This window comes from Chiloscyllium punctatum, chromosome 15 (assembly GCF_047496795.1).
Source record: "Chiloscyllium punctatum isolate Juve2018m chromosome 15, sChiPun1.3, whole genome shotgun sequence".
In the NCBI taxonomy this organism is placed as follows: domain Eukaryota; kingdom Metazoa; phylum Chordata; class Chondrichthyes; order Orectolobiformes; family Hemiscylliidae; genus Chiloscyllium; species Chiloscyllium punctatum.
Window position 1 is genome coordinate 48185758 of NC_092753.1, and position 26164 is coordinate 48211921.

General features: G+C 40.2%; 1 protein-coding gene across 1 annotated transcript in view; it reads right to left on the reverse strand.

Annotated features, from left to right (window-relative positions):
- Nucleotides 1-8970: 8970 nt before the first annotated feature.
- The window catches only part of LOC140485963 (uncharacterized), a 35908-nt gene continuing 18714 nt past the window's right edge, over nucleotides 8971-26164 (reverse strand). Inside the window, exons 6-7 of the mRNA XM_072584404.1 lie at nucleotides 18247-18312; nucleotides 8971-9062 (exon numbers count right to left, since the gene is read on the reverse strand). Coding sequence (XP_072440505.1) covers nucleotides 9013-9062; nucleotides 18247-18312 — 116 coding nt within the window. The 3' untranslated portion in view covers nucleotides 8971-9012. The remainder of the gene's footprint in view (nucleotides 9063-18246; nucleotides 18313-26164) is intronic.

Sequence of the window (26164 nt, forward strand, 5' to 3'; positions counted from 1 at the left end):
AATAGCAATCTAGGATTGTTCAATACATTATTTTAATTGCATTACACTGTGATCTTTTTCTACAAATTCTGTGTCTTATGATCCTGTCTCACAAGTTACCTGATGAAGGAATAGTGCTCTGTAATTTAGTATCTTCAAATAAACTTGTTGTTATGTGATTTTTAACAGTAAGAGCAAGATTACTGCTGTGCAGAGATCTCAATGTTGTAACCATTTAAAAGATTATAAATAAAGTTATTACAGGGGAAAAGTCATAGAGCCATAGAGTCATAGAGATGTACAGCATAGAAACAGACCCTTTGGTCCAACTTGTCCATGCTGACCAGATATCCCAACCCAATCTAGTCCCACCTGCCAGCATCTGGCCCATATCACTCCAAACTCTTCCTATTCATATCCCCATCCTTTTAAATGTTGCAATTGTGCTAGCCTCCACCATTTCCTTTGGCAGCTCATTCTGTACACGTACCACCCTAAGTTGACCTTAGCTCTCTTCTATATCTTTTCCCCTCACCCTAAACCTATGCCCTCTAGTTCTGAATTCCCCCACCCCAGGGAAAAGAATTTGTCAATTTATCCTATCCATGCCTCTCATGATTTTGTAAACCTCTATAAGGTCATCCCTCAGCCTCCAGGGAAAACAGCCCTAACCTCTTCAACCTATCCCTATGGATCAAATCCTCCAACGCGGTAACATCCTGGTAAATCTTTTCTGAGCCCTTTCAAGTTTCACAATGTCTTTCCAAAAGAGAGGAGACTAGAATTGCAAGCCATATTCCAACAATGGTCTAACCAATGTCCTATACAGCCTCAACATGACTTCCCTGCGACTCCACTTTCAAGGAGCTATGAACCTGCACTCCAAGGTCTCTTTGTTCAGCAGCACTCCCTAGGATCTTACCATTAAGTGTATGAGTTCTGCTAAGATTTCCTATCCCAAAATGCAGCACCTCACATTTATCTAAATTAAATTCTACCTGCCACTTCTCAGCCCATTGGCCCACCTAACCAAGATCCCATTGGAATCTGAGGTAACCTTCTTCGCTGTCTCCTGCACCTCCAATTTTGGAGTCATCAGCAAACTTACTAACTATACCTCTTATACTCACATCCAAATTATTGATATAAATGACAAAAAGTAGAGGACCGATCCTTGTGGCACTCCACTGTTCACAGGCCTCCAGTCTGAAAAACAACTTTCCACCACACCCTCTGTCTTCTACCTTTCAGCCAGTTCTGTATCCAAATGGCGAGTTCTCCCTGTATTCCATGAGATCTAACTTTGCTCACTAGTCTCCCATGGGGAACCTTGTCGAATGCCTTACTGAAGTCCATATAGATCACATCTACTGCTCTGCCCTCATCAACCCTCTTTGTTATTTCTTTAAAAACCTCAATCAAGTTTGTGAGACATGATTTCCTATGCATAAAGCCATGCTGCCTATTGCTAATCAGTCCTTGCCTTTCCAAATACATGTACATCCTGTCCCTCAGGATTCCCTCCAACAAGTTGCCCACCACCGACGTCAGGCTCACTGATGATTAAGAATACTCAGATTGAGTTAGGGCAGATTTTATTTCAATTGTACCCTTAAGAATCGTCAAAACTGATGTTGTGTTGTACCTCAAAGAAAATGCGATTTAATCAATAGATGACTGTCACAAAGCAGGAGTTTACAGATGAGAGAAGCATCATCTAGACTATAACAACTTCTGGTAAATTCAGGAGTACAACATCAAAATTTGCTACAAGTCTGGAATCTAAATGGCTGTCTTGGACACAATGAGCAGAACACTAAATCAAAAGAAGAATGAAGAAATTCTGTTAGACCTGCAAACAAGCACGAGAAGTGGAATATGTGCTTAAAGTCAGTTTGATGAGTTTTGGTTAGCACAAACGTGGGGTGGGGGTGGTGTGGAGTGTTGGGTTGAGGAAATTAGGAGGAATTGGCTGATGATCTCTGACAGAAGCCATCATGGAAAGTTATCACAGAGAATGACCTGACACAGCTTTTAGTGACACAAAGATACACTAAGTTTCTCAAGAGCCAAGATAATTAAAAGTCATCAAGTGCTAAGCCAGTATTATTGACTGTTCCTAATTATTATGAGTGGGCAGTTAATAAATAACTAGACTGTTACAGGTCTTGAGTTTACAGGCTGGCTAGACCAGGTAGAAGTGGTAGATTTTTTTTCTCTAAAGAATGGCAGTGAACCAGATGGGTGTTTACAACTGACAACAACTAACATAGTGGTCATAGCTGTCCTTTTATTCAAGAGTCCCATTGAATTTCACTTTCGCCATCTGCAAAGCTGCGATTCAAATCCATGCCCCCTGACCTCACCAGACTTCTTGTCCACAAATCTCATATATATCTTCAGGTCCCTATAAGATTCTGTCTACGATTTCGGGTCTTTGGGTAAATTAGAAATGTAATAAGTTTTGAACAAATGGAGGAGAAAAGATGTGCAAGAAAAATACTAAAATCTGTAAGTGTGGATGGCAGGTTTTGTATTTTAAAAGCCATAAGGAATGGTAATGGAGATAGTAATGGAACATAAAATGCATCCATGTGTGGTCTCTGCAGTTGGATAGCAGCCATCCAACTGCACAATGAAGGAGAAAAGTAAGGCGAGGCAAAGCCAAACTGACTTAAAACAAAACTGGAGACAAATATTTATAATCTAAAATTGTTGAACTCAAAGTTGAAACCAGAAGGCTGTTGTGTATCAAGTTGAAAGCTGAGGTGTCATTGAACCTCATTGGAACACTGCAATAAACCAAGGAGAAAGACTGATGTGGGGCCAATGTGGAAAATTGAAATGACAATCAACAGGAAGCTTGGTAACATAGCTGGGACTAAACAGAAGTATTCCACAAAACATTCATTCAGTTTCTGTTTCTCCTCACCACTACAGAGGGCATCAAATTGTGAGAAGTAAATGCAGTGTATACATTTGTAAGAAATGTAAGTAAATCACTTAATCACTCAAAGGAATATTTGGGGTTGTGGACAGTGAGAAGGACGGATGTAAAAGAATAGGGTCTGCATCTCATGCCTTTGCATGGAAAGGTACCATAGTAAATGAGGTGATTGAGGAGTGGATTAGCGCATCACAGAGGCAGCAGTTCTTACAGTATGTTGAAAGAAGCAAACAGGAAAAGAAACATGTGGTGGTGGCATCACATTGGAAGTGGAGCCAATGTTCAAGGATGATATTATGAATGTGGAAGTTGGTGGGATGGAAGGTGAGATAAGAGGAAACTGCCCTTTAATGTTTTCCTTCTCCCTCCCTCCCTCCCATTCTCACTATCATAATTCTGGGAGTCATATTAAGTGTTGACAGCAGGATTCATGAAATAGGGTGGATAGTGTGGAGGACTCTATTAATCATGCTGGGGATGTGGAGGAATGCTGAAACTAATACTCTTCAGAAATAGATCACATAAGGTACAGTGATAGTGTCCCTATCACTGAATCAGGGGGTCTATATTCAAATCCTACCTTTACCAGAGGTGTGTAACATCATCCCTGAATAGTTTGATTCAAAACTATCAATAATCCTGATAACATGAACTCAGATTCCACTTAGGCATTTTAAAAACTTGAATTCCATTTTGAAACTTTTTCAGACAGACAGCTGCTGTTCCAGTGTTTGTTTCAGGCAGTTTATCATTTTTAACATGAGGGGTCCCATCAAAATATTCATAAGCATTACGCACATTTGACATCTAAAACAATAGGAAAAGCACAACTGAATTTCAATCCTGACATATCTATTGACAAATCCAAAGGTTGTTTTTTAAATGGTTTTATCTAACCATACTCACGGGGTGATCTATTTGAATACATAAGTTCCTCAGTTTATCAAGGCCTTTGAGCATCTTTCCGTTGAGTGCACACTCCTGGTCCTTATCTTTCCTATCAAGTTGCAATACTGCACATCTATATAAGTGAATTGCATTAATTGATAGGAATTATCTTCTCCTGCCCTCTACTCCCCCATTTCTATCCTATGAGACTCTCCTAATATACCATCCCTCTGATTTACCTGTCAGCCAGCAACCTTCCTTTGGTGTCAACCAATGACCACCTAATGACTGAACCTCTGCTCCAGCCTCCTGGCCCAGCTGCTGGTTCCCATGTGCTTTGTGTGAGCAGCTGCCCAATGAGGATACCTGCCAGATATACTTTGTCCAGCTGTCTTGATACCGAGGTCAACTTGTGGGATGAGGAATACAACTGGTGTTTGGCCTAACAACTCTTCTGAAATCCTGCTTTGTTGAAATTGGCGTAGGCCTGGAATTTCCTGTGTCTTTTCAGCAGAATTGCACCTAAACAATTTTCTCAATCATTTACATTGCTTCAAGACTGATTTGTTGCAATAATCCAACAGGATCAATTGGAAATCTATACAAATTCTCAATTACAAGATCACTCCAAAAATTAGTATAAGCATCATAGTGATTGAGAAAATTCCAGGGCAATAGTATCTGGGCTTTCCCCTTTCTTGACACATGGGAAATAAATTCTTGAGCTGAAAAACTAAAGAAATTGGCAAAAATATGCTGCTGTCTATGAAAGGTTTGCTCAGATTTAGCTAATCTTTTCATTGTTGGACACTATGTGGTCCATGTACAACCTATAATCCCACATGCTATGAATTTTCTTAAATGGTTCATTTTTTAACATTGAATCTCTATCGGCTTGTTCTTTCTTTTGACGAATGTTCACTTGGACGTTCAAGATGGTATGTTCTTCTTTTAAAGATTTAACATTTATCTTTATGCATCCTCCCAAAACAAGTGGATTCAGATTTTCTGATGGCCAGATAGTCACTTCTGTGGGACTGCATGAGCAATACAGTACAGGAACAGGCCCTTTGGCCCTCCAAGCCTGCACTGACACATTTTGTCCTTCCAGACTAAAACTGTCTCCGCTTACAGGATCCATATTCCTATATTCCCTTCCTGTTATCTATTCATCCAGGTGCTTCTTGAATGCTGCTATTGCGTCTGCTTCCACCACCTCCTCTGGCAACGTGATCTAGGGCACTCTCCACCCTTTGTGTGGAAAACTTGTCTTGCACATCTCTTAAAAAATTCTAGTACCCTCCCCACTCTGCACTTGGAACCTGTGCCCCCTAGTAATTGACCCTTCCATCCTAGGGAAAGGCCTCATACTTTGCATTATATCCATGCCATTTGCAAACTTATAAACTTCTATCAGGTCGCCCCTCAACCTACTGTTCCAGTGAAAACAAACTCAGTCTATCCAAACTTTCTTCATAGCTAAAATCCCCCATATCAGGCAACATCCTGGTAAACCTTTTTTGTAACCTCTCTAAAGCATCCCCATCCTTCTGTTAGTGTGGTGACCAGAACTACATGCAATATTCCAAGTGTGGCCTAACTAAAGTTCTATAAAGATGCAGCATAACTTGCCTATCCTTATACTCAATGCTCCTTCTAATGAAGGCAAACATGCCATAGGCCTTTTTTTTTATCACCTTATCCAGCTGTGCTGCCACCTTCAGTGATCTGCGGACCTGCACACCCAGATCCCTTGGCACATCAATACTTCTAAGGAGTCTGCCATTCACTGTATAATTTTTACCTATATCTGACCTTTCAAAATGCATCAGTTCATATTTGTCTGGATTAAACTCAATCTGCCATTTTTCTGCCCATGCCTCCCACTGATCTATATCCTTCTGTATACTCTGACAATCCTCCTCACTATCCGCAATTCCACCAATCTTTGTATGTGATTTTAGAGATTTGTAGCTCAGGTTGTGGATCAGGTTGTAAGTTGCTCACTGAGCTGGTAGATTTGGTCTCAGACATTTCGTCACCATGCTGGGTAACATCATCGCTGAACCTCTGGTGAAGTGCTGGTGCTCTGTCCTGCTTGATATTTAAGTGTGTTAATCTGTTATGGTGGGTGAAAACATTTCTGGTTCTTTTCAGAGACGTTGGTGAATGGGGTCCAAATTGATATGTTTGTTAATGGATTTCTGGTTTGAATGGCACGCCTCAAGGAATTCACTTACTTGTCGATGTTTAGCCTGTCCCAGGATGGAGGTATTGTCCCAGTCAAACTGATGTCCCTCTTTGTCTGTGTGTATGGAATATAGTGATAGTTGGTCATGTCGTCTGGTGGCTAGTTGCTCTTCATGTATCCTGTTGGCTGGTTTCTTGCCTATCTGTCCAATGTAATGTTTGTTGCAGGTATTTTTTTATGACGTTCGTTCTGCTGGCTGTTGGTACAGATTCCTTTAAATTAATCAGGAGCTGTTTCAGTGTGGTGGTAGGTTTATGGGTTACCATGATGCTTAGGAGTAGTCTGGTCGTCATCTCTGAGATGTCTTTAATGTATGGGCAGGGTGACTAGAATCTCTGGGTGTGTTGTGTCTTCTTGTTTGAGTCTGTTGTGTAGGAATTGGTGGACTGCCCTTATGGGGTACCCATTGTTCCTCAATACATTGTATAGGTGCTCTTCCTTGGCTTTTCATAGTTCCTGGGTGCTGCAGTCTGTTGTGGCTCATTTAAATAATGCCCAGATGCTGCTCCGTTGTGGGTGTTGGGATGATTGCTCCTATAGTTGAGTATCTGGTCAGTGTATGTGGCTTTCCTGTAAATGTTGGTCTGCAGATCTCCATTGGCTTTTTGATCTACTGTGATATCTAGGAAGGGGAATCTGTTATGATTCTCTTCTTCTTTGGTAAACTTTATATCGGTAAGGATGTTGTTTATGTGTTTGTGGGTTTCTTCTCATTTGTTGTGTTTCGTAATGACAAAGGTGTCATCTACATAGCAGACCCAAAGCTTGGGCTGGATTGTGGGAAGGGCTGTTCATTCTAACCTATATCTAACTGCTTCTGCTAAGAGTCCTGATATTGGTGATCCCATTGGCATCCTATTGATTTGTTTGAAGATCATGTCGTTGAAGGTGAAGTGGGTTGTGAAGCACAGGTCTACTAGTTGGAGGACACTGTCCTGGTTGATGGAGTTGGTGCTGTCAGGTGTTTGTGTCCTTGGTTTGTCTAGCAGTGAGGCCAGTGTTTCTTTGGCCAGGGTGATATTTATTGATGTGACTAGGGCCGTCATGTTGAAGGAAATCATGACCATGTCATCCTCTACCTTGGTGTCTTTGATGATGTTAAGAAATTCCTGGATGGAGTGGAGGAGTGGTTTTATATCATCTGCAATCTTACTAATTAAACCAGCCACTTTTTCCTCCAAATTATTTACGTAGATCATGAGCAGTAGAGGTCCCAGCGCTGATCCCTGTGGAACACCACTAGTCACAGCCCTCTATTCCGAAAAACATTCTTCCACTGCTACCCTCTGTCTCCTCTGAGTAAGCCAGTTCAGTATCCTTCTTGCCAGCTCACCCATGATACTATGTGACTTCACCTTTTGTACCAGTCTGCCATGAGGGACCTTGTCAAAGGCTTTACTAAAGTCCTTGTAGAAAAAAATCAACTGCTTTTCCCTCATCAAATATCTTCATCACCTCCTCAAAAAACTCGACTAAGTTAGTGAGGAGCAACCTCCCCCACACAAAATCTTGCTGTCTATCACTAGTAAGTCAACTTGATTCTAAATGTATAGAGATCCTGTCTCTGAGAATGTTTTCCAATAATTTCTCTATCATCAACATGAGGCTCACAGGCCTGTTATTTATTGCTGTTACCTTTCATAAATAATAGGATGACATTGGCTATTCTCCACTCCTCTGGGACCTCATCTGTGGCCAGAAAGGATACAAAGATGTCTGTCAATGCTCCAGCAATATGTTCGCATGCCTCTCTAAATATTCTGAGACATCCCCTCAGGATTCCGGGACCTATCTACCTTAATATTTTTTAAGATATAGCAAGAGAATTATCTGCAAAGTTGAACATTCCAATAGATCTGGAACCCTTCACAAGTAGAAGGTTAAAAACTGAGTTTATTCCTGAGTTTCTTCTCAACTGAAACTGCGCCCTGCCAAACTAAACATTTGCCCTCCCAAACTCACCATTCACCCCAGCTCCTCAGATTGACAGTGTTGATCATTCTATCTTATGCACATTTAAAGGAAAAAATACACCATGACTTTAGTGCATTCATTGTGCCTTAAGCAAGTAGAGGGTTTGGAGTTTCCAGCTACAAATGTGGAGTTCGGCCTTAACAGAAAAAGGTGGGACTGAGGTGGAAATCTGCCTTTGATTGTCACTCCTTGAAAAATCCTGCTCGTAGTTTTTGCATTTCTCGCTTTACATATGTTATCTGATACTTACTTGTCCAGACAATTAGCAGTCCTTAAAACTTAGCTGCACTCTGACTTTAGTGTATTCCACGTGCCTCAAGCAAGGTGTGCATGGAAGTGTCAACGTTTATTTTAATGAGCTCATCTTATATTATCAAATTTCATAAACCTCTTGAGACCCAATGTGCATCATGTCCAACTGTCACTGTTAGGACCACATTATCAGCCTCACCAATTTATGGCAGTACAGCTAACAAATCTTCTTACTTGAGAATGGACAAATGCCATATGTTACTTGTATAATAATAGTATCAAGCACAAGTGATAACAAATGATGTGTTACACCTCATAGCATCAGATATTTATAACTGAAGGACTAAACATTTTCTCAAGAACACAGTGCATCTTTAGCACATTGTCACCAGAATGTTGTGTTCCACAATTTCAATGAAATTGAGACATTATCTTTCCAACTGTTCAGGCTAATTTTACTGGTGAATAGTATCCCTTGGCAACTATATATTTGAAAGAATTACAGGCTCACTTCAAACTATTCATTCATTAAATTAGCCTCCTGTTTTAACCTCTTCCTTGTACATCCTTTTGAGTTGAGGATGACCATGCTTAGTATGTGGGATGCTTTGGCATTGTTCCAATGTCTGGATAGGTGTCTGCTGAGGCCAGTCTGTGCCATGAACATTCTGCAGGTATGCTAGGATATCACAGATCTTTATATTTTGGTTGAGATGCTGGTTTAGAATTTCTTGTCCTGTCTTTTTCCCTCTGCCTCTGACGTTTGCTTGCCTGTGAAGGAAGCAATATACTTCACTATATCTCAAAACTATTACATACATATTTCAACAAAATTTGGTGTACAGATAACGTAAGCCCCAAAAAAGACATTATTATTTTTTGGTAACGATCTGGACTCAGATTCAGGATTGAATCTTGGATCATTTTAAAAGGATCTGCCTGTTAACAGTTTGAGAGAGAGAAAGTTGACTTTTTCTTTCAGAATGTTGTTGGTTGTTTTATAATGTCTCCACTGCTGCAGTGGAATTTATTACAGCAGTTGAAAAGTGAGCAGTATTTTCAGAGCAGGTTATTGGACTGCAATGAGATGGAAGCTTTTAATAGAAAGATTTATTTTCAGCTTTGTAGTTGGAAATCACCAACATGGAAGGAAAAAAACTTAAAGGAAGAACTGTGTAATTATAATAACTTCAAGCTAACATGACACGACAGAATTTGGATTCTTTTAAATACCTCTTCACTTGTTTTCCTTTTACCTTTCTGTTTACAGAATTGTCATTGTCATGATAATAGAATTATTTTGAAAATTCAGTTATGCATTTTAAGTTGTATAACAATAAGCTGAATTTATTTAGTTCTGTAATTCACTCATGGGATGTGGTACCACTAACTGGGCAATCATTTATTGTCCATCCATTGAGAAGGTGACCAAGATGGTGCCTGTGTCCAACGCTGCAAAATCAGTGGCACTTACCCCACTCTCAATCATTTCTAAACTTCCTGAACAGACAATATGCCCACCTGACAGCTAACTTACTGCTCCCATGGTTTTAGGCCTTTAAATGTGAGCAGCCATCCTGCAAGAGCTGCTGGTCAATTAGAGACCTAGTAATGTCATCAGGAGTGTTGAATGTTGCTGGTACTGCAGGAGGCCCAGAGTAACCACATTGATAGAGGCCCATAATGAGGAGATAAATACACTGGGCTGACTGAGGCTAGTCAGTGTGCCCCACTGAACTTCACCATTAACCTTTAATTAACAACTTAAGCATCTTGCCAAGCCTCAGAGTTGAGAGCCATTCTTGACTTTCCTTGCCTTTGAATTAATTGCTGAGGTGGGGGAGTGTGGAGCAAAAGTGGACAGAGGTATATTGTTGGGAAGGTTGCAGAACGAGGCTGCCCAAACATTATGATTTGAGGGGTATTCCAATTACCACTCCTCTGTTCTGTTAGAATCATAGAGTAATACAGATGTACATTATGCAAATAGACCCTTCAGTCCAACTTGTCTATGCCGACCAGGTACCCCATGCTAATCTAGTCCCATTTGCCAGCACCTGGCCCATATCCCTTCAAACCCTTCCTATTCATAGACCCATCCAGATGCCTTTTAAATGCTGTACTTGTACCAGCCTTAACCATTTCCTCTGGCAGCTCATTCCATACACACACCAGCCTCTGCATGAAAAAGTTGCCCCTTAGGTCCCTTTTATATCTTTCCCCTCTCACCCTAAACCTATGCCCTCTAGTTCTAGACTCACCCATCCCAGAGAAAAGACTTTGTCCATTTATCCTAACAATGGTGCTCATGATTTTATAAGTCTCTTATGAGGTCACCCCTCAGCTTTCGATGCTCCAGGGAAAACAATCCCAGCCTGTTCAGCCTCTCACTTTAGTTCAACCCTAACAACATCCTTTTAAATCTTTTCTGACCCTTTTCAAATTTCACAACATCCTTCCAATAGGAAGGAGACCAGAATTGCACGCAATATTCCAAAAGTGGCCTAAACAACATCCTGTACAGCTGCAACATGCCCTCCCAACTCCTGTACTCAATGCTCTGACCAATAAAGGAAAGCATACCAAATGTCTTCTTCACTATCCTATCCACCTGTGACTCTACTTTCAAGGAGCTATGAACCTGCACTCCAAAATCTCTTTGTTTAGCAACACTCCCTAGGACCTTACCATTAAGTGTATAAGTCCTGCAAAGATTTGCTTTCCCAAAATGTAGCACCTCCCATTTATCTAAATTCAACTCCATCTGCCATTTCTCAGCCCATTGGCCAATCTGATCAAGATCTCATTGTAATCTGAGGTAACCTCCTTCGCTGTCCACTACACCTCCAATTTTGGTGTCATCTGCAAACTTACTAACCATACCTCCTATGTTCATATCCAAATCATTTATATAAATGACGAAAAGTAGTGGAGCCAGCACCAATCCCTGTGGTACTTCATTTGCTACAGGCCTCCAGTCTGAAAAACAACCCTCCACCACCACCTTCTGTCTTCTACCTTGCTAACCAGTCTCCCATGGGGAACCTTGTCGAACAGTGAAGTCCATATAGATCATATCCACCACTCTGCCCTCATCAATCCTCTTTGGTACTTCTTCAAAAAACTCAATCAAGTTTGTGAGACATGACTTCCCATGCACAAAGCCGTAATCAGTCCATGTCTTTCCAAATACATGTAAATCCTGTCCCTCAGAATTACCTTCAACAACTTGCCCACCACCTACATCAGGCTCAGTGGTCTATAGTTCCCTGACTTGTCCTTACCACTCTTCTTAAATAATGGTACCATGTTAGCCAACCTCCAGTCTTCCGGCAGCTCACTATGACTATCAATGATACAAATATCTCAGGAAGAGGCCCAGCAATCACTTCCCCAGCTTTCCATAGAGTTATAGGGTACACCTGATCAGGTCCTGGGGATTTATCTGCCTTTATACTTTTCAAGACATCCAGCACTTCCTCCTCTGTAATATGGACATTTTGCAAGATGTCACCATCTATTTCCCTACATTCTATATCTTTGGTGTCCTTCTCCATAGTAAATACAGATGCAAAATACTCATTTAGTATCTTCCCCATCTCCTGTGGCTCCACACAAAGGCCGCCTTGCTGATCTTTGAGGGGCCCTATTCGGTCTCTAGTTACCCTTTAATCCTTAATGTATTTGTTAAAACCATTTGGATTCTCCTTAACTCTATTTGCCAAAACTATTGCATGTCCCCTTTTTGCCCTCCTGATTTCCTTCTTAAGTATACTCCCACTGCCTTTATACTCTTCTAAGGATTCACTCGATCTATCTTGTCAATACCTGACATATGCTTCCTTCTTTTTCTTAACCAAACCCTCAATTTCTTTAGTCATTCAGCATTCCCTATACCTACCAGCCTTTCCTTTCACCCTGACAGGAATATACTTTCTCTGGATTTTCGTTATCTCATTTCTGAAGGCTTCCCATTTTCCGGCCGTCCTTTCATCTGTGAATATCTGCACCCAATCAGCTTTAGAAAGTTCTCGCCTAATACCATCAAAATTGGCCTTCCTCCAATTTAGAACTTCAACTGTTCGATCTGATGTATTCTTTTCCATCACTATTTAAAAACTAATAGAATTATGGTCGCTGGCCCCAAAATGCTCCCCCATTGACACCTCAATCACCAGCCCTGCCTTATTTCCTAAGAATGGGTCAATGTTTGCACCTTCTCTCGTAGGTACATCCACATAATGAATCAGAAAATGTTCTTGTACACTCTTAACAAATTCTTCTCCATCTGAACCCTTAACACTGTGGCAGTCCCAGTTTATGTTTGGAAAGTTAAAATCCCCTTCCATAACCACCTTATTATTCTTACAGATAACTGAGATCTCCTTACAAATTTGTTTCTCAATTTCCCACTGACTATTAGGTGGTCTATAATACAATCCCAATATGGTGATCAAGCTTTTCTTATTTCTTAGTTCCACCCAAATAACTTCCTTGGATGTATTTCCGGGAATATTCTCCCTTAGCACAGCTGTAATGTTATCCCTTATCAAAAATGCCACTCCCCCTCCTCTCTTGTCCTTTCTGTAGCATTTGTATACTAGAACATTAAGCTGCCAGTCCTGCCCATCCCTGAGCCATGTTTCTGTCATTGCTATGATATTCCAGTCCCATGTTCCTAACCATGCCCCTTGCATTGAAATAAATGCAGTTTAATCTATCAGTCCCACTTTGTTCTTTGCTTTGTTCCTGCTTTACCCTGAATGTTTGACTCACTTCTTTTCTCAACTGTACCAGGTTCAGATTGATTTCTTTCCTCACTATCTCCCTGGGTTACAACTAACCCCGCACCCCCCAACTCCCCCCACCCCACCCCTTCCTAGTTTAAATCCTCCTGAGTAGCTTCCAATTTCGCAACCAACAACATTTATTGCAGATATATTCCTCAGTAACCCTTAAAATCTCCCGACACTCCCACATCCGACAAGAAGAGCATATCACTCTATTAAAGGCCAGTTTGCCCCTTCCAATTCAGGTGCAATCCATCTTTCTTATACAGGTCACTTCTACCCCACTTCTACTACTTCTCTGAGATTCCAATAATCCAAAAATGTGAATCCGTTCTTATGCACCAGTTCCTCAGCCATGCATTGATTTGCTCCACCCTCCTATTCCTGCCCTCACTAGCTCATAGCACCGGGAGTAACCCAGATATTACTACCCTCGAGTACCTCCTTTTTTATTTCCTGCCTAACTTTCTGTATTCTCCTTTCAGAATCTCGTGCTTTTCCCTTCCGATGCCATTGGTACCAATGTGTACAATGACCTCCTGCTGTGATCCCTCTCCCCATTGAAAACATTCTGCACCCTCTCTGAGACATCCTAGATCCTGGCACCAGGGAGGCAACACACCATTCTGATTTTTCGTTGCTGGCCACAGAAACGTCTCTCTGTGCCCTTGACTAGAGAGTCCCCTAACAGAATTGATAGTGTAGAACCCGATGTACCCCTCATTACATTTGAACCAGTCTTGAGACCAGAAACTTGGCTATTCTTGCTACATTCCTCTGAAAGTCCACCATCCCCTATATTTTCCAAACCAGCATACTTGTTTGAAATGGAGATAGCCACACGGAACTCTTGTACTACCCGCCTACCTCTCCTACCTTTCTTGGAGTTAACCCATCTACCTGACTATCTGTGGATTTCTCCTTTCCTATAACTGCCATCCATCACACCCCCAGCTCTTGAAAACTTTTCATTGCTCTAACTGTCACTCCAACCGATTCATTGAATTTGACAGGATTCGCAACCCACAACATTTAGTGCAGATATATTCCTCAATAACCCTTAAACTCTCCTGAAACTCCCACATCTGACAAGAAGAGCATATCACTCTATTAAAGGCCAGTTTGCCCCTTCCAATCTACAGACCCAGACAATAGCATTGTCTTATTGCTCTACAAAACACTGCTCCAGGCTAACTTAACACTTATTGCTTATATTTTAAAAATTTAATCAAGAGACAAATCTCAATAAAAAACAAATAATCAAGAAAGAACCCACTCTACTCACTATTGTAGATTTACAGCAAGGCTTTAATTAAAACTATTTACTTATCTGTTTTTGTGCTTTGGCCTCTCCCAAACAGGTTCCTCCAATATCAGTTGTGAATTTTGCTGTTTGTTAAGTTTTCCTGAACACACTCCAATACTTGAATTCAAACAGTAAAGGGAATAACTGTGCAGGTTCACTGCTGTGTCAGTTAACAGTGTGGGTTTCTTTCTGTCTCTCCCTTACAGACCACGTGCTTGCTTGCTTTGTCTTTCTCCCTTTTAAAAGTGCTGTTGTTTTGACTTTTTTTGCCAATGTTCCAAACAATTGCAACAGCATATAAAACAGTAATTGCTGCTCCTGGAATTTGAGCAAATCACCTCCAACACCTGAAATACCTCAAAAAAGGAGCAGCCTGTTACAGCCAGAATTTTTTCTTGTCCTCCATCTTGGATTATCCTGAATCTTCCTGTAGCCCGACAACTATTTTCCTTTCAAGTATTTCTCCATGCCTTTTTGAAAGTTATTACTGAATTTGCATTCACCACAGTCTCAGACAATGTATTATACAAGGTGTTTTATTATTTCTTATTTTACTTCTCATTCGTTTGCCAATTACTTTACTTCTGTGTTTTCTGGTCGCCCACCATTTTCTGCAATGAAATCCTTTGAGGCATGAGGGTGCCCACTGCTCACAAGAACCCTCAGCTTATTCTGTCATTTCTGATGTGTATTCCCATGTATCTCTTCTTTTAATGTCCCCTTTAAATTTGAATCATTCAGATTATATTGCCTCTCATTATTCTTTTAAAATATTCATCATTTTAGACTTCTCTGCCTTAAACGTTAACTGCCATTTTTCTCCACATTTTACCAGATATCTTCCCAGAGTGTCTTATTACAGTCTTCACTGGTTATATTGTTTCATGTTTGTATCATTTGCAAATTTTCAAATTATATAACAAGTACAGATGTACTGCTCATTATAGGGACATGACTGGCAACTTAATGTTCCAGGATACAAATGCTCCTGGAAGGACAGAAAGGGAGGCAAGAGAGGGGAAGTGGCATTTTTGATAAGGGATAGCATTACAGCTGTACTTAAGGAGGATATTCCCAGAAATACATCCAGGGAAATTATTTGGGTGGAACTGAGAAATAAGAAAAGCTTGATCACCTTATTGGGATTGTAGTATAGACCCCCCAATAGTCAGAGGGAAATCAAGAAACAAATTTGTAAGGAGATCTCAGTTATCCGTAAGAATAATAGGGTGGTTATGGTAGGGGATTTTAACTTTCCAAACATAGACCGGGACTGCCATAGTGTTAAGGGTTTAAGTGGAGAGGAATTTGTTAAGTGTGTACAAGAAAATGTTCTGATTCAGTATGTGGATGTACCTATGAGCGAAGGTGCAAGAGTTGACCTACTCTTAGAAAACAAGGCAGGGCAGGTGACTGAGGTGTCAGTGGGGGAGCACTTTGGGGCCAGTAACCATAATTCTATTAGATTTAAAATAGTGATGGAAAAAAATAGACGAGATCTAAAAGTTGAAGTTCTAAATTGGAGGAAGGCCAATTTTGATGGTATTAGGCAAGAACTTTCAAAAGCTGATTCCAGGCAGATGTTCATAGGTAAATGGACATCTGGAAAATGGGAAATCTTCAGAAATGAGATAATGAGAATCCAGAGAAAGTATATTCCTGTTAGGGTGAAAGGAAAGGCTGGTAGGTATAGGGAATGCTGGATGACTAAAGAACTTGAGGGTTTGATTAAGAAAAAGAAGGAAACATATGTCAGGTATAGACAGGATAGATTGAGTGAATCCTTAGAAAAGTACAAAGTATACTAAAGAAGGAAATCAGGAGGATAAAAAGAGGACATGAGATAGCTTTGGCAAATAGGGTTAGGGAGGATCCAAAGGGTTTTTACAAATGTATTAAGGACTAAAAGGTAACTAGGGAACGAATAGGGCCCCTCAAAGATCAGCAAGACAGCCTTTGTGTGGAGCCGCAGGAGATGACTAAACGAGTATTTTGCATCTGTATTCCCTGTAGAAAAGGATATGGAGGATATAGAATGTAGGGAAATAGATGGTGACATCTTGCAAAATGTCCATATTACAGAGGAAGAAGTGCTGGATGTCTTGAAATGCATAAAAGTTGATAAATCTCCACGACCTGATCAGGTGTACCCTAGAACTCTGTGGGAAGCTAAGGAAGTGATTGCTGGGCCTCTTACTGAGATACTTGTATCATTGATAGTCATAGGTGAGGTGGCGGAAGACTGGAGGTTGGCTAACGTGGTGCCACTGGTTAAGAAAGGTGGTAAGAATAAGTCAGGGATCCATAGACCAGTGAGCCTGATGTCGGTGGTGGGCAAGCTGTTGGAAGGAACCCTGAGGGACAGGACGTACATATATTTGGAAAGGCAAGGACTGATTAGGGATAGTCAACATGGCTTTGTGCTTGGGAAATTATGTCTCACAAACTTGATTGTGTTTTTTGAAAAAGTAACAAAGAGGATTGATGAGGCCAGAGGGGTAGATGTGTTCTATATGGACTTCAGTAAGGCATTCGACAAGGTTCCCCATGGAAGACTGGTTAGCAAGGTTAGATCTCATGGAATACAGAGGGAATTAGCCATTTGGATACAGAACTGCCTCAAAGGTAGAAGACAGAGGATGTTTTTCAGACTGGAGACCTGTGACCAGTGAAGTGCCACAAGGATCGGTGCTGGGCCCATTACTTTTCATCATTTATATAAATGATTTGGATGTAAGAGGTGTAGTTATTAAGTTTGCAGATGACTCCAAAATTGGAGGTGTAGTGGACAGAGAAGAAGGTTACTTCAGATTACAACAGGATCTTGCCTGGATGGGGCAATGGCCTGAAAAGTGGCAGATGGAGTTTAAATTAGATAAGTGTTGGGTGGTGCATTTTGAGAAAACAAATCTTCGCACGACTTATACACTTAATGGTAAGGTCCTTGGGAGTGTTGCTGAACAAAGAGACCTTGCAGTGCAGGTTCATAGCTCTCTGTAAGTGGAGTCGCAGGTAGATAGGATAGTGAAGAAGGCATTTGCTATGCTTTCCGTTATTGGTCAGAGTATTGAGTACAGGAGTTGGGAGGTCATGTTGCGGCTGTACAGGATATTGGTTTGGCCACTGTTGGAATATTGCATGCAATTCTGTTCTCCTTCCTAGCGGAAAGATATTGTGAAACTTGAAAGGGTTCAGAAAAGATTTACAAGGATGTTATCAGCGTTGGAGGATTTAAGCTATAGGGAGAGGCTGAATAGGCTAGGGCTAGTTTCCCTAGAGTGTCGGAGGCTGAGGGGTGACCTTATAGAGGTTTATAAAATCATGAAGGGCATAGATAGGATAAGTAGACAGAGTCTTTTCCCTGGGGTTGGGGGAGTCCAGAACTAGAGGGCATAGGTTTAGGTTGAGAAGGGAAAGGTATAAAAGAGACCTATGGGGTAACTCTTTCACGCAGAGGGTGGTACGTGTTTGGAATGAGCTGCCAGAGGATGTGGTGGAGGCTGGTACAATTGCAACATTTAAAAGGCATCTGAATGGGTATATGAATAGGAAGGATTTGGAGGGATATGGGCCAGGTGCTGGCAGGTGGGACTAGATTGGGTTGGGATATCTGGTCAGCATAGACGGGTTGGACTGAAGGATCTGTTTCCGTGCTGTACATCTCTATGACTCTATGACTCTATCAGAAGTTGTAGTGGTTTGCATTTTGACCCTTGAGGAATACCACTGTGCTTCCAGTCTGAAAAACCATTTACTTCTACTTAATCTTTTCTGCCACCTAACAACAAAATATTCAACCAGCTACTGGTCCTTTAATGCCATGGGTTTCTGTCTTGCTTTTAAATTACTGTCTACTTACTGGTGTTTGTTATGTCATCCACATTTTCATACATTGCCACACTTGCTTCTGAATTTTGATCACACTCTGTCAAGAAACAAAACATTATTTTAACAGTGGAAGTACATTGGTGAGCAAACAGAATACATTGATATTAAACTGCAGTGCTGTCTGATGTGAGCATTTGTCATGTTTGGGAGTGTACTACTTCCATGAAATGTCCTATGAAATACGTTTATTACTTTCATGAAATTTCTTCACTGTTTTCAGTCTGTTTAAGTGTATGTTTTAGAATCCTTATTTCTACATAGTAAATGAGGAGAGAGATAACACTGTTTGTATTTGTATGTTTCCCATCTGTGTGGAAATCTGAGAGCTGATATTAGTTATTAACATAAAACTAATACATTATGAACTCCAGGCTTGAAGAACCAGCCAGATCCACACAAAAGCATAAAATTCAGCTTTCCTCGCCAGTTGCTTCAGTTCATGTTTTCAACATTTTTATACTCAGCACAAGATGTTCTCTTTGACAGGATCAAAAGAAAATCACATTGCTGATGATAAAACTAGGTTCATTCAAACTGCAGCCAGAGAATGTCAAACATATTAAGCATCAGCCAATATTGTAGTTAAGCCATTTCAACACTTTTAAAGTTTGAAAACATTGAAATCACACAGAGAAATGAACTTGGATCAGAAGTACACCACTCAGTCCCTCAAACCTATTCTGCCACTCATTTCCTGATCTAATTACTCCACATTCCAGCTAATCCCTGATTACAATTAGAGTTGGAAATAGGTGAGCACTTTGGTGATAGCGATCACAATTCTGTTATGTTTACTTTAGTGATAGAAAGAGATAGGTGTATACTACTGGGCAAGAGTTACAGCTGGGGGAAAGGCAATTACGATGCAATTAGGCAAGATTTAGGAAGCACAGGATGGGGAAGGAAACTGCAGGGGATGGGCACATTAGAAATGTGAAGCTTATTCAAGGAAAAGCTCCTGAGTGTCCTAGATAAGTATGTACCTGTCAGGCAGGGAGGAAGCTGTCGAGCGCAGGAGCCATGGTTTACGAAGGAAGTGGAACCTCTGGTCAAGAGGAAGAAGAAGGCTTATGTTAGGATGAGATGTGAAGGCTCAGTTAGGGCGCGTGAGGGTTACAAGGTAGCCAGGAACGACCTAAAGAGAGAGCTCAGAAGAGCCAGGAGGAGACATGAGAAGTTGTTGGCAGATAGGATCAGGGTAAACCCTTAGGCTTTCTATAGGTATTTAAGGAATAAAAGAATGATGAGAGTAAGATCAGAGCCAATCAAGGATAGTAGTGGGAAGTTGTGTGTGGAGTCAGAGGAGATAGGGGAAGCGCTTAATGAATATTTTTTGACAGTATTCGCTCTAGGAAATGACAATATTGTCGAGGAGAACACTGAGATACAAGCTACTAGACCAGGTGTGATCGAGGTTCACAAGGAAGAGGTATTAGAAATCCTGCAGAGTGTGAAAGTAGATAAGTCCCCTGGGCTGGATGGGATTTATCTTAGGATCCTCTGGGAAGCCAGGGAGAAGTTTGCCGAGCCTTTAACATTGATCTTTAAATCGTCATTGTCTACAGGAATAGTGCCAGAAGACTGGAGGATAGCAAATGTGGTTCCCCTGTTCAAGAAAGGGAGTAGAGACAACCCTGGTAATTATAGACCAGTGAGCCTTACTTCAGTTGTTGGTAAAGTGTTGGAAAAGGTTATAAGAGATAGGATTTATAATCATCTAGAAAATAATAATTTGATTAGAAATAGTCAGCATGGTTTTGTGAAGGTCCTGCCTCACAAACCTTATTGAGTTCTTTGAGAAGGTGACCAAACAGGTAGATGAGAGTAAACTGGTTGATGTGGTGTATATGGATTTCAGTAAGGCATTCGATAAGGCTCTCCACAATTGTACAAAATGTGGAAGAATGGGATTTTGGAAGATATAGCAGTTTGGATCAGTAATTGGCTTGCTGAAAGAAGACAGAGGGTGGTGGTTGATGGGAAATGTTCATCCTGGAGTCCAGTTACCAGTGGTGTACTGCAAGGGTCGGTGTTGGGTCCACTGCTGTTCATTGTTTTTATAAACAACCTGGATGAGGGCGTAGAAGGGTGGGTTAGTAAATTTGCAGACAACACTAAGGTCGGTGGAATTGTGGATAGTGACGAAGGATGTTGTAGGTTACCGACAGACATAGATAAGCTGCAGAGCTAGGCTGAGAGGTGGCAAATGGAGTTTAATGCGGACAAGTGTGAGGTGATTCACTTTGGTTGGAATAACTGGGATGCAAAATACTGGGCTAATGGTAAGATTCTTGGTAGTATAGATGAGCAGAGAGATCTCGGTGTCCAGGTACACAGATCCTTGAAAGTTGCCACCCAGGTTGACAGGGTCGTTAAGAAGGCATACAGCTTTTATTAATAGAGGGACTAAGTTCCGGAACTATGAGGTTATGCTACAGCTGTACAAAACTCTGGTGCGGCTGCATGTGGAGTATTGTGTACAGCTCTGGTCACTGCATTATAAGAAGGATGTGGAAGCTTTGGAAAGGGTGCAGAGGAGACTTACTAGGATGTTTCCTGGTATGGAGGAAAGACTGAGGGACTTGAGGCTGTTTTTGTTAGAGAGAAGAAGGTTGAGAGGTGGCTTAATAGAGACATACAAGATAATCAGAGGGTTAGATAGGGTGGACAGGGAGAGCCTTTTTCCAAGTATGGTGATGGTGAGCATGAGAGGGCATAGCTTTAAATTGAGGGGTGATTGATATAGGACAGATGTCAGAGGTAGTTTCTTTACACAGAGAGTAGTAAGTGTATGGAATGCTTTGCCTGCAACAGTAGTAGATTTGCAAACTTTAAGTAAACTTAAGTCATCATTGGACAAGCATATGGACGTACATGGTTACAATTTAGGTTAGATGGGCTTCAGATTGGTATGACAGGTCGGCGCAACATTGAGGGCCAAAGGGCCTGTACTGCGCTGTAATGTTCTATGTTCTATGTTCAATTCTATCCAACTCTTTAAAAATAATATGTCTACTTCCACCGCATTTTGAGGAAAAGTGTTCCAAAGACCTACTATGTTCAAAAATTCTCATCTCTTCCTTATTATTAATCAATGATCCCTAGTTCTGAATTCTTTCACATCAAGAAGCATCTTTCCATATATGCCCTGAAAAGATGCCTCAGCATCTTTTTTGTTTCATTCAAGTTGCCTCTTACTCCTCTAAACTGAAGTAGATGCAAATTTTCTTCGGAATGGCATCTGCAGGTTCAGATATTAATCTCCTGAATCTTTCACGAACTACTTCCAAAGTTGTTGCATCCTTCTTTAAATAAAGAGACCGATATTGTTCATTGCACTCCAGATGTGATCTTTCTCATGTCTTGTTTAACTGAAGCATAACATCCCTACCTTTATATTCAATTCCTCTCTCAATGATATGCTGTACCTGCATATTAACTTTCCATAATTCATGCACTAGGACTCTCAGATTCTTTCGACTCTTCAGGCTCTTCAATCTCTCAGAATTTCAACAATATGCTATCTATTATTTTATTGCCAAAATGAATAGTTCCACATTTTCTCACACCGTACTCCATTGCTCAGTCTTTGATGATTCACTTAACCTGTCTAAATCACCTTGTAACCTTTTTATTTCTTCCTCACTAACTTTTCTACATTTGAATCAACAGCATGTTTAGTAATCTGACTCTCAGTCTCAAGTTACTTATATAAGGTGACCTATATGGGCGGCATGGTGGCACAGCAGTTAGCATTGCTGCCTCACAGTGCTAGAGACCCAGGTTCACTTCCCACCTCAAGTGACTGTCTGTGTGGAGTTTGCACATTCTCCCCGTGTCTGTGTGAGTTTCCTCTGGGTGCTCCGGTTTCCTCCCACAGTCCAAAAATATGCAGGTTAGGTGAATTGGCCGTACTAAACTGCCTGTAGGGGAATGGGTCTGAGTGGCTGTGGATCGGTGTGGACTTGTTGGGCCGAAGGGCCTGTTTCCACACTGTAAGTAATCTTAAAAAATTGAGGCCCCACTGTTATGGTGCATCTTTCCAACCAGAGAATGCCACATTTATGCCTACTCTCCATTTCTTGTTAGCTAACCAATCTTCTCTTCATGCCAATATGTTAGCCCCTACACCTTTGCTGTGGTATATTAAATGCTTTTGAATATCTAAGTACAGAAGATTACAATGCAATACATTGTTACCTCCTTATCCACAGCATGTTATTTCCTTATTGTCATCCAGTTATTGAATTAAACATGTTCCTTTTCATAAAAATATGTTGGTACCTTGAGCGTTTCTAAGTGCCCTGCCATACTGGCTTTAATAATAGCTTTTATAATCTTCTCTATGCCAGATATGCTGCTCACTTGGGGTGTTGTGTTTTTTTCTTTTTCTCCTTCCTTTTTTTAAGTAAAAGAGTTACTTTCACTATCTCCCAATGTAACGACATTTTTTTTTGAATCTAGGGAACTTTGGGAAATTTAAAAGCAATAAAGTAACAATCACACCAGCCACATATTTTAAAACAAAGGATGAACTCTGTCAGGGAGTTGTCAATCCACAGTAATAACCACTTCCCTGATAGTTGAGACTTTCTTGAGTTTCTGCCTTCCCCTTTATTTCTTGCTCTGAAGCTTATCTGGATTATTACTTGCTTCATCGAAAATGAAGACAGAATACTTGGTAAATTCATCTGCCATCTTCCTTCATTGTATTTGTAATTCTTCACTTTCACCTTCCATATGGCCAATACTCACTTCTGTTAACTCATTTCTTTTTAATAAATAGAATTCTTACTATCTGATTTTAATATTTCTAAATAGCATTCTATGCTCATAATCCACATTTTCATTTCTTGTATTCATCGTATTTTGTTTCTTATTCCATGTTCTCTGCAATTTTCTGGCACGTGTGTAATTTTGCGCAATCATATGCTTTTCTTTAAGTTTGATACTACTTTTAAAAATTTTAGTTAGCCACATATGTTGGGTTTTCCTCTTGGAGATTTTGTATCTTGTGGAATGCATATTCTGAAATATTCTTTCAAATATTTGCAACTGCCCCTCTATTGATCTATCCCTTCATCAAATTTGCTAATTCATTTTAGCTAGCTCTGCTTTCATTCCCTAGTGATTGTCTTTTTCTTTATTTAAGTTTAAAATTCCAGTCTCAGACACTGTCTTCTGTCCCTCACCTAAATGCTATTCAGAGTTACCTTCAGTATGAGGTTGTTAATTAATCGTATCCTATTGTACAATTAGTACAGCCTGATCTCTAGGAAAAAGTGAGGACTGCAGATGATGGAAATCAGATCTAGATTAGAATGGTGCTGGAAAAGCACAGCAGGTCAGGCAGCATCCGAGGAGTAGGAAAATCGATGTTTCGGACAAAAGCCCTTTATCGGGACTGAAGGCAGGGAGCCTCCAAGGTGGAGAGCTAAAAAGAAACAGAGCCTGATCTCTGGTTGGCTCAGGAACATTCAATTCTAAGAAACTATCCTGAAGATATTCTATGAATTCCTCTTCTAGTCTACTCTTGCCTTGATTTTCCAGTCTACATGTAAATTAAAAGCCCTCATGATTGTTGTCATTCCTTTCCACCAAGCTCCCTTTATTTCTTCCTTTCCACTCCAATATACAGTTTCATTTCTGTTAAGGAGCTTCTTGTTTTTTCATTTCTCATTTTAATACAAACTGCTTCTACAACCTACTTTTTTGAACTTAAGTCATCTGTAGAAGCTAGGAGCAGGAGAAGTCTACTTGGCCTAACATGCCTGCTCCACCATTCAACATGATCATGGCTGAACATCAATCTCAATGTCAAATTCCCACTTTCTCCCCATACCCCCAATGCCATTAATATCTTTTAAAAGTCTCTTCTTTGAATATCTTCAGTGATTTGGCCTCAATAACCTTCTGAGGTATAGAATTCCACAAGGTTATTGCTCTTTAAGTGAAGATACTTTTCCTAATCTCAGACCAAAATAGTCAACTCTGAATCCTAGAATTCTGATCCCTGGTTCTAAACACCTCAGCCAGGGAAAATATTCTCCATGGATCTAGTCTGTCCAGTCCTGTTAGAATTTTTTACATTTCAATCAAATCCCTTTTCATCCTTCTAAACTCTAGAGAATACAGACTCTGTCAAACAAATCTCTCCTTATTGGATAGTTCTGCCATCCTCCATATCAGCCGAGTGAAGCTCCACTGCACTTCCTCTATGGCAAGAAACCTTTCTTAGGTAGGAAGATCAAAACTGCACGTAATACTCCACATGTGGTCTCACCCTGCCCAATATAATGTAAATAAAAGAAAAAAACTGTGGTGCTGGAAATTTAAAACAAACACAGAAAATACTGGTATACTCAGCAGTTCTAAAGAAGGGTTATACTGAATTCAAATTGTTAATTCTTTGTTTCTCTCCCCATAGAAGACAATGTCTGAGACTGGAATTTTAAACTTAAATAAAGAAAAAAGACAATCACTAGGGAATGAAAGCAGAGCTAGCTAAAATGAATTAGCAAATCTGATGAAGGGATAGATCAATAGAGGTGCAGTTGCAAATATTTGAAAGAATATTTCAGAATTTACATTCCACAAGATACAAAATCTCCAAGAGGAAAACCCAACATATGTGGTTAACTAAAATTTTTAAAAGTAGTATCAAACTTAAAGAAAAGCATATGATTGTTCAAAATTACACACCTGCCAGTCTACTTTCACTGACTGGTGTACAAGGGCACCCAGATCCTTTTATACATTTACATCTTCCAGCATCTAAACATTTAAATAAAACTCTGCCTTTCTGTTTTTCATACCAAAATGTTTCACTTCACATTTGTACTGCCATCATTTACCCATTCACACAATTGGTCTCAATCACCTTGAAGCCTCTTTGTATCTCCATCATTATTCACAATCCCATCCAATTCTGTATTTAGAAATTTTGGAAATATCATATTTGTTTCTCTCATCAGCTCACTTATATATATTGTGAGTATCTGGGACCAAAGCTCTGATCTTTGCAGTATCCTACTAGTCACTGCCTGCCACTTGGAAAACACCCATTATGTTCAGTTTCTATGTCCTGTCTATCAACTAATTAAAGATCCATGCTAGCATATTACCCCAATTAATGTTCTTTAATGCTGCCCACCAAACTTTTATGAGGACTCATGTCAAAAACCTTCTGAATATCAAAATGCACTACATCTATTAGTTCTCCATTTTCTATTCTATTAGTTACAGTCTCAAAAAACTCCAGATTTTTGTCTTTCATAAGCTGGCTTTGTCCAATCTCCTCAAATGTTTTCCAAATGCTCTGTTATCCTGTCTTTTGTAATTGTCTGCAACATTTTCCCACTATTGGTGTTAGGCTAACTGGTCTGTTATTCTCTCTCTTTTTGCTCTCTTTCCCTTTTTAAGGAATCATGCCCTCGTGATTTCTCAGCCTTTAACCACATTAAATCTCCCCCTCACAATTTTCTTAATTCAACTAGACTTCCTTCAATTCCTCTCTCTCATTAGATGTCTGATTCTCTAGCATTTCTGGCAGGTTATTTGTGCCCTCTTTTGTGACAGCAGAACCAAATTATTGTGTTCAGTTTTTTTTTGACATATCTTTCTTTCCTTCATTGTTTCACCAGTTTTTGATCAGAATACATCTGCATGTATCTTCTCTAATTTTGTTTTCCTTACATATTTATAGAAGCCTTTATGACCAGTATATATCTATCTCCATTGTGCTAATATCATTTTTTAATTAGTGGAACCACACTCCTACCTCTAATATCCTATCTTTGTTAAATGTCATATAACCTTTAATATTCATGACTAAATCTATGTCATTGTGTAGCCTGCAGAAATGTCCCTGTATTGGTGTACCTATCTAT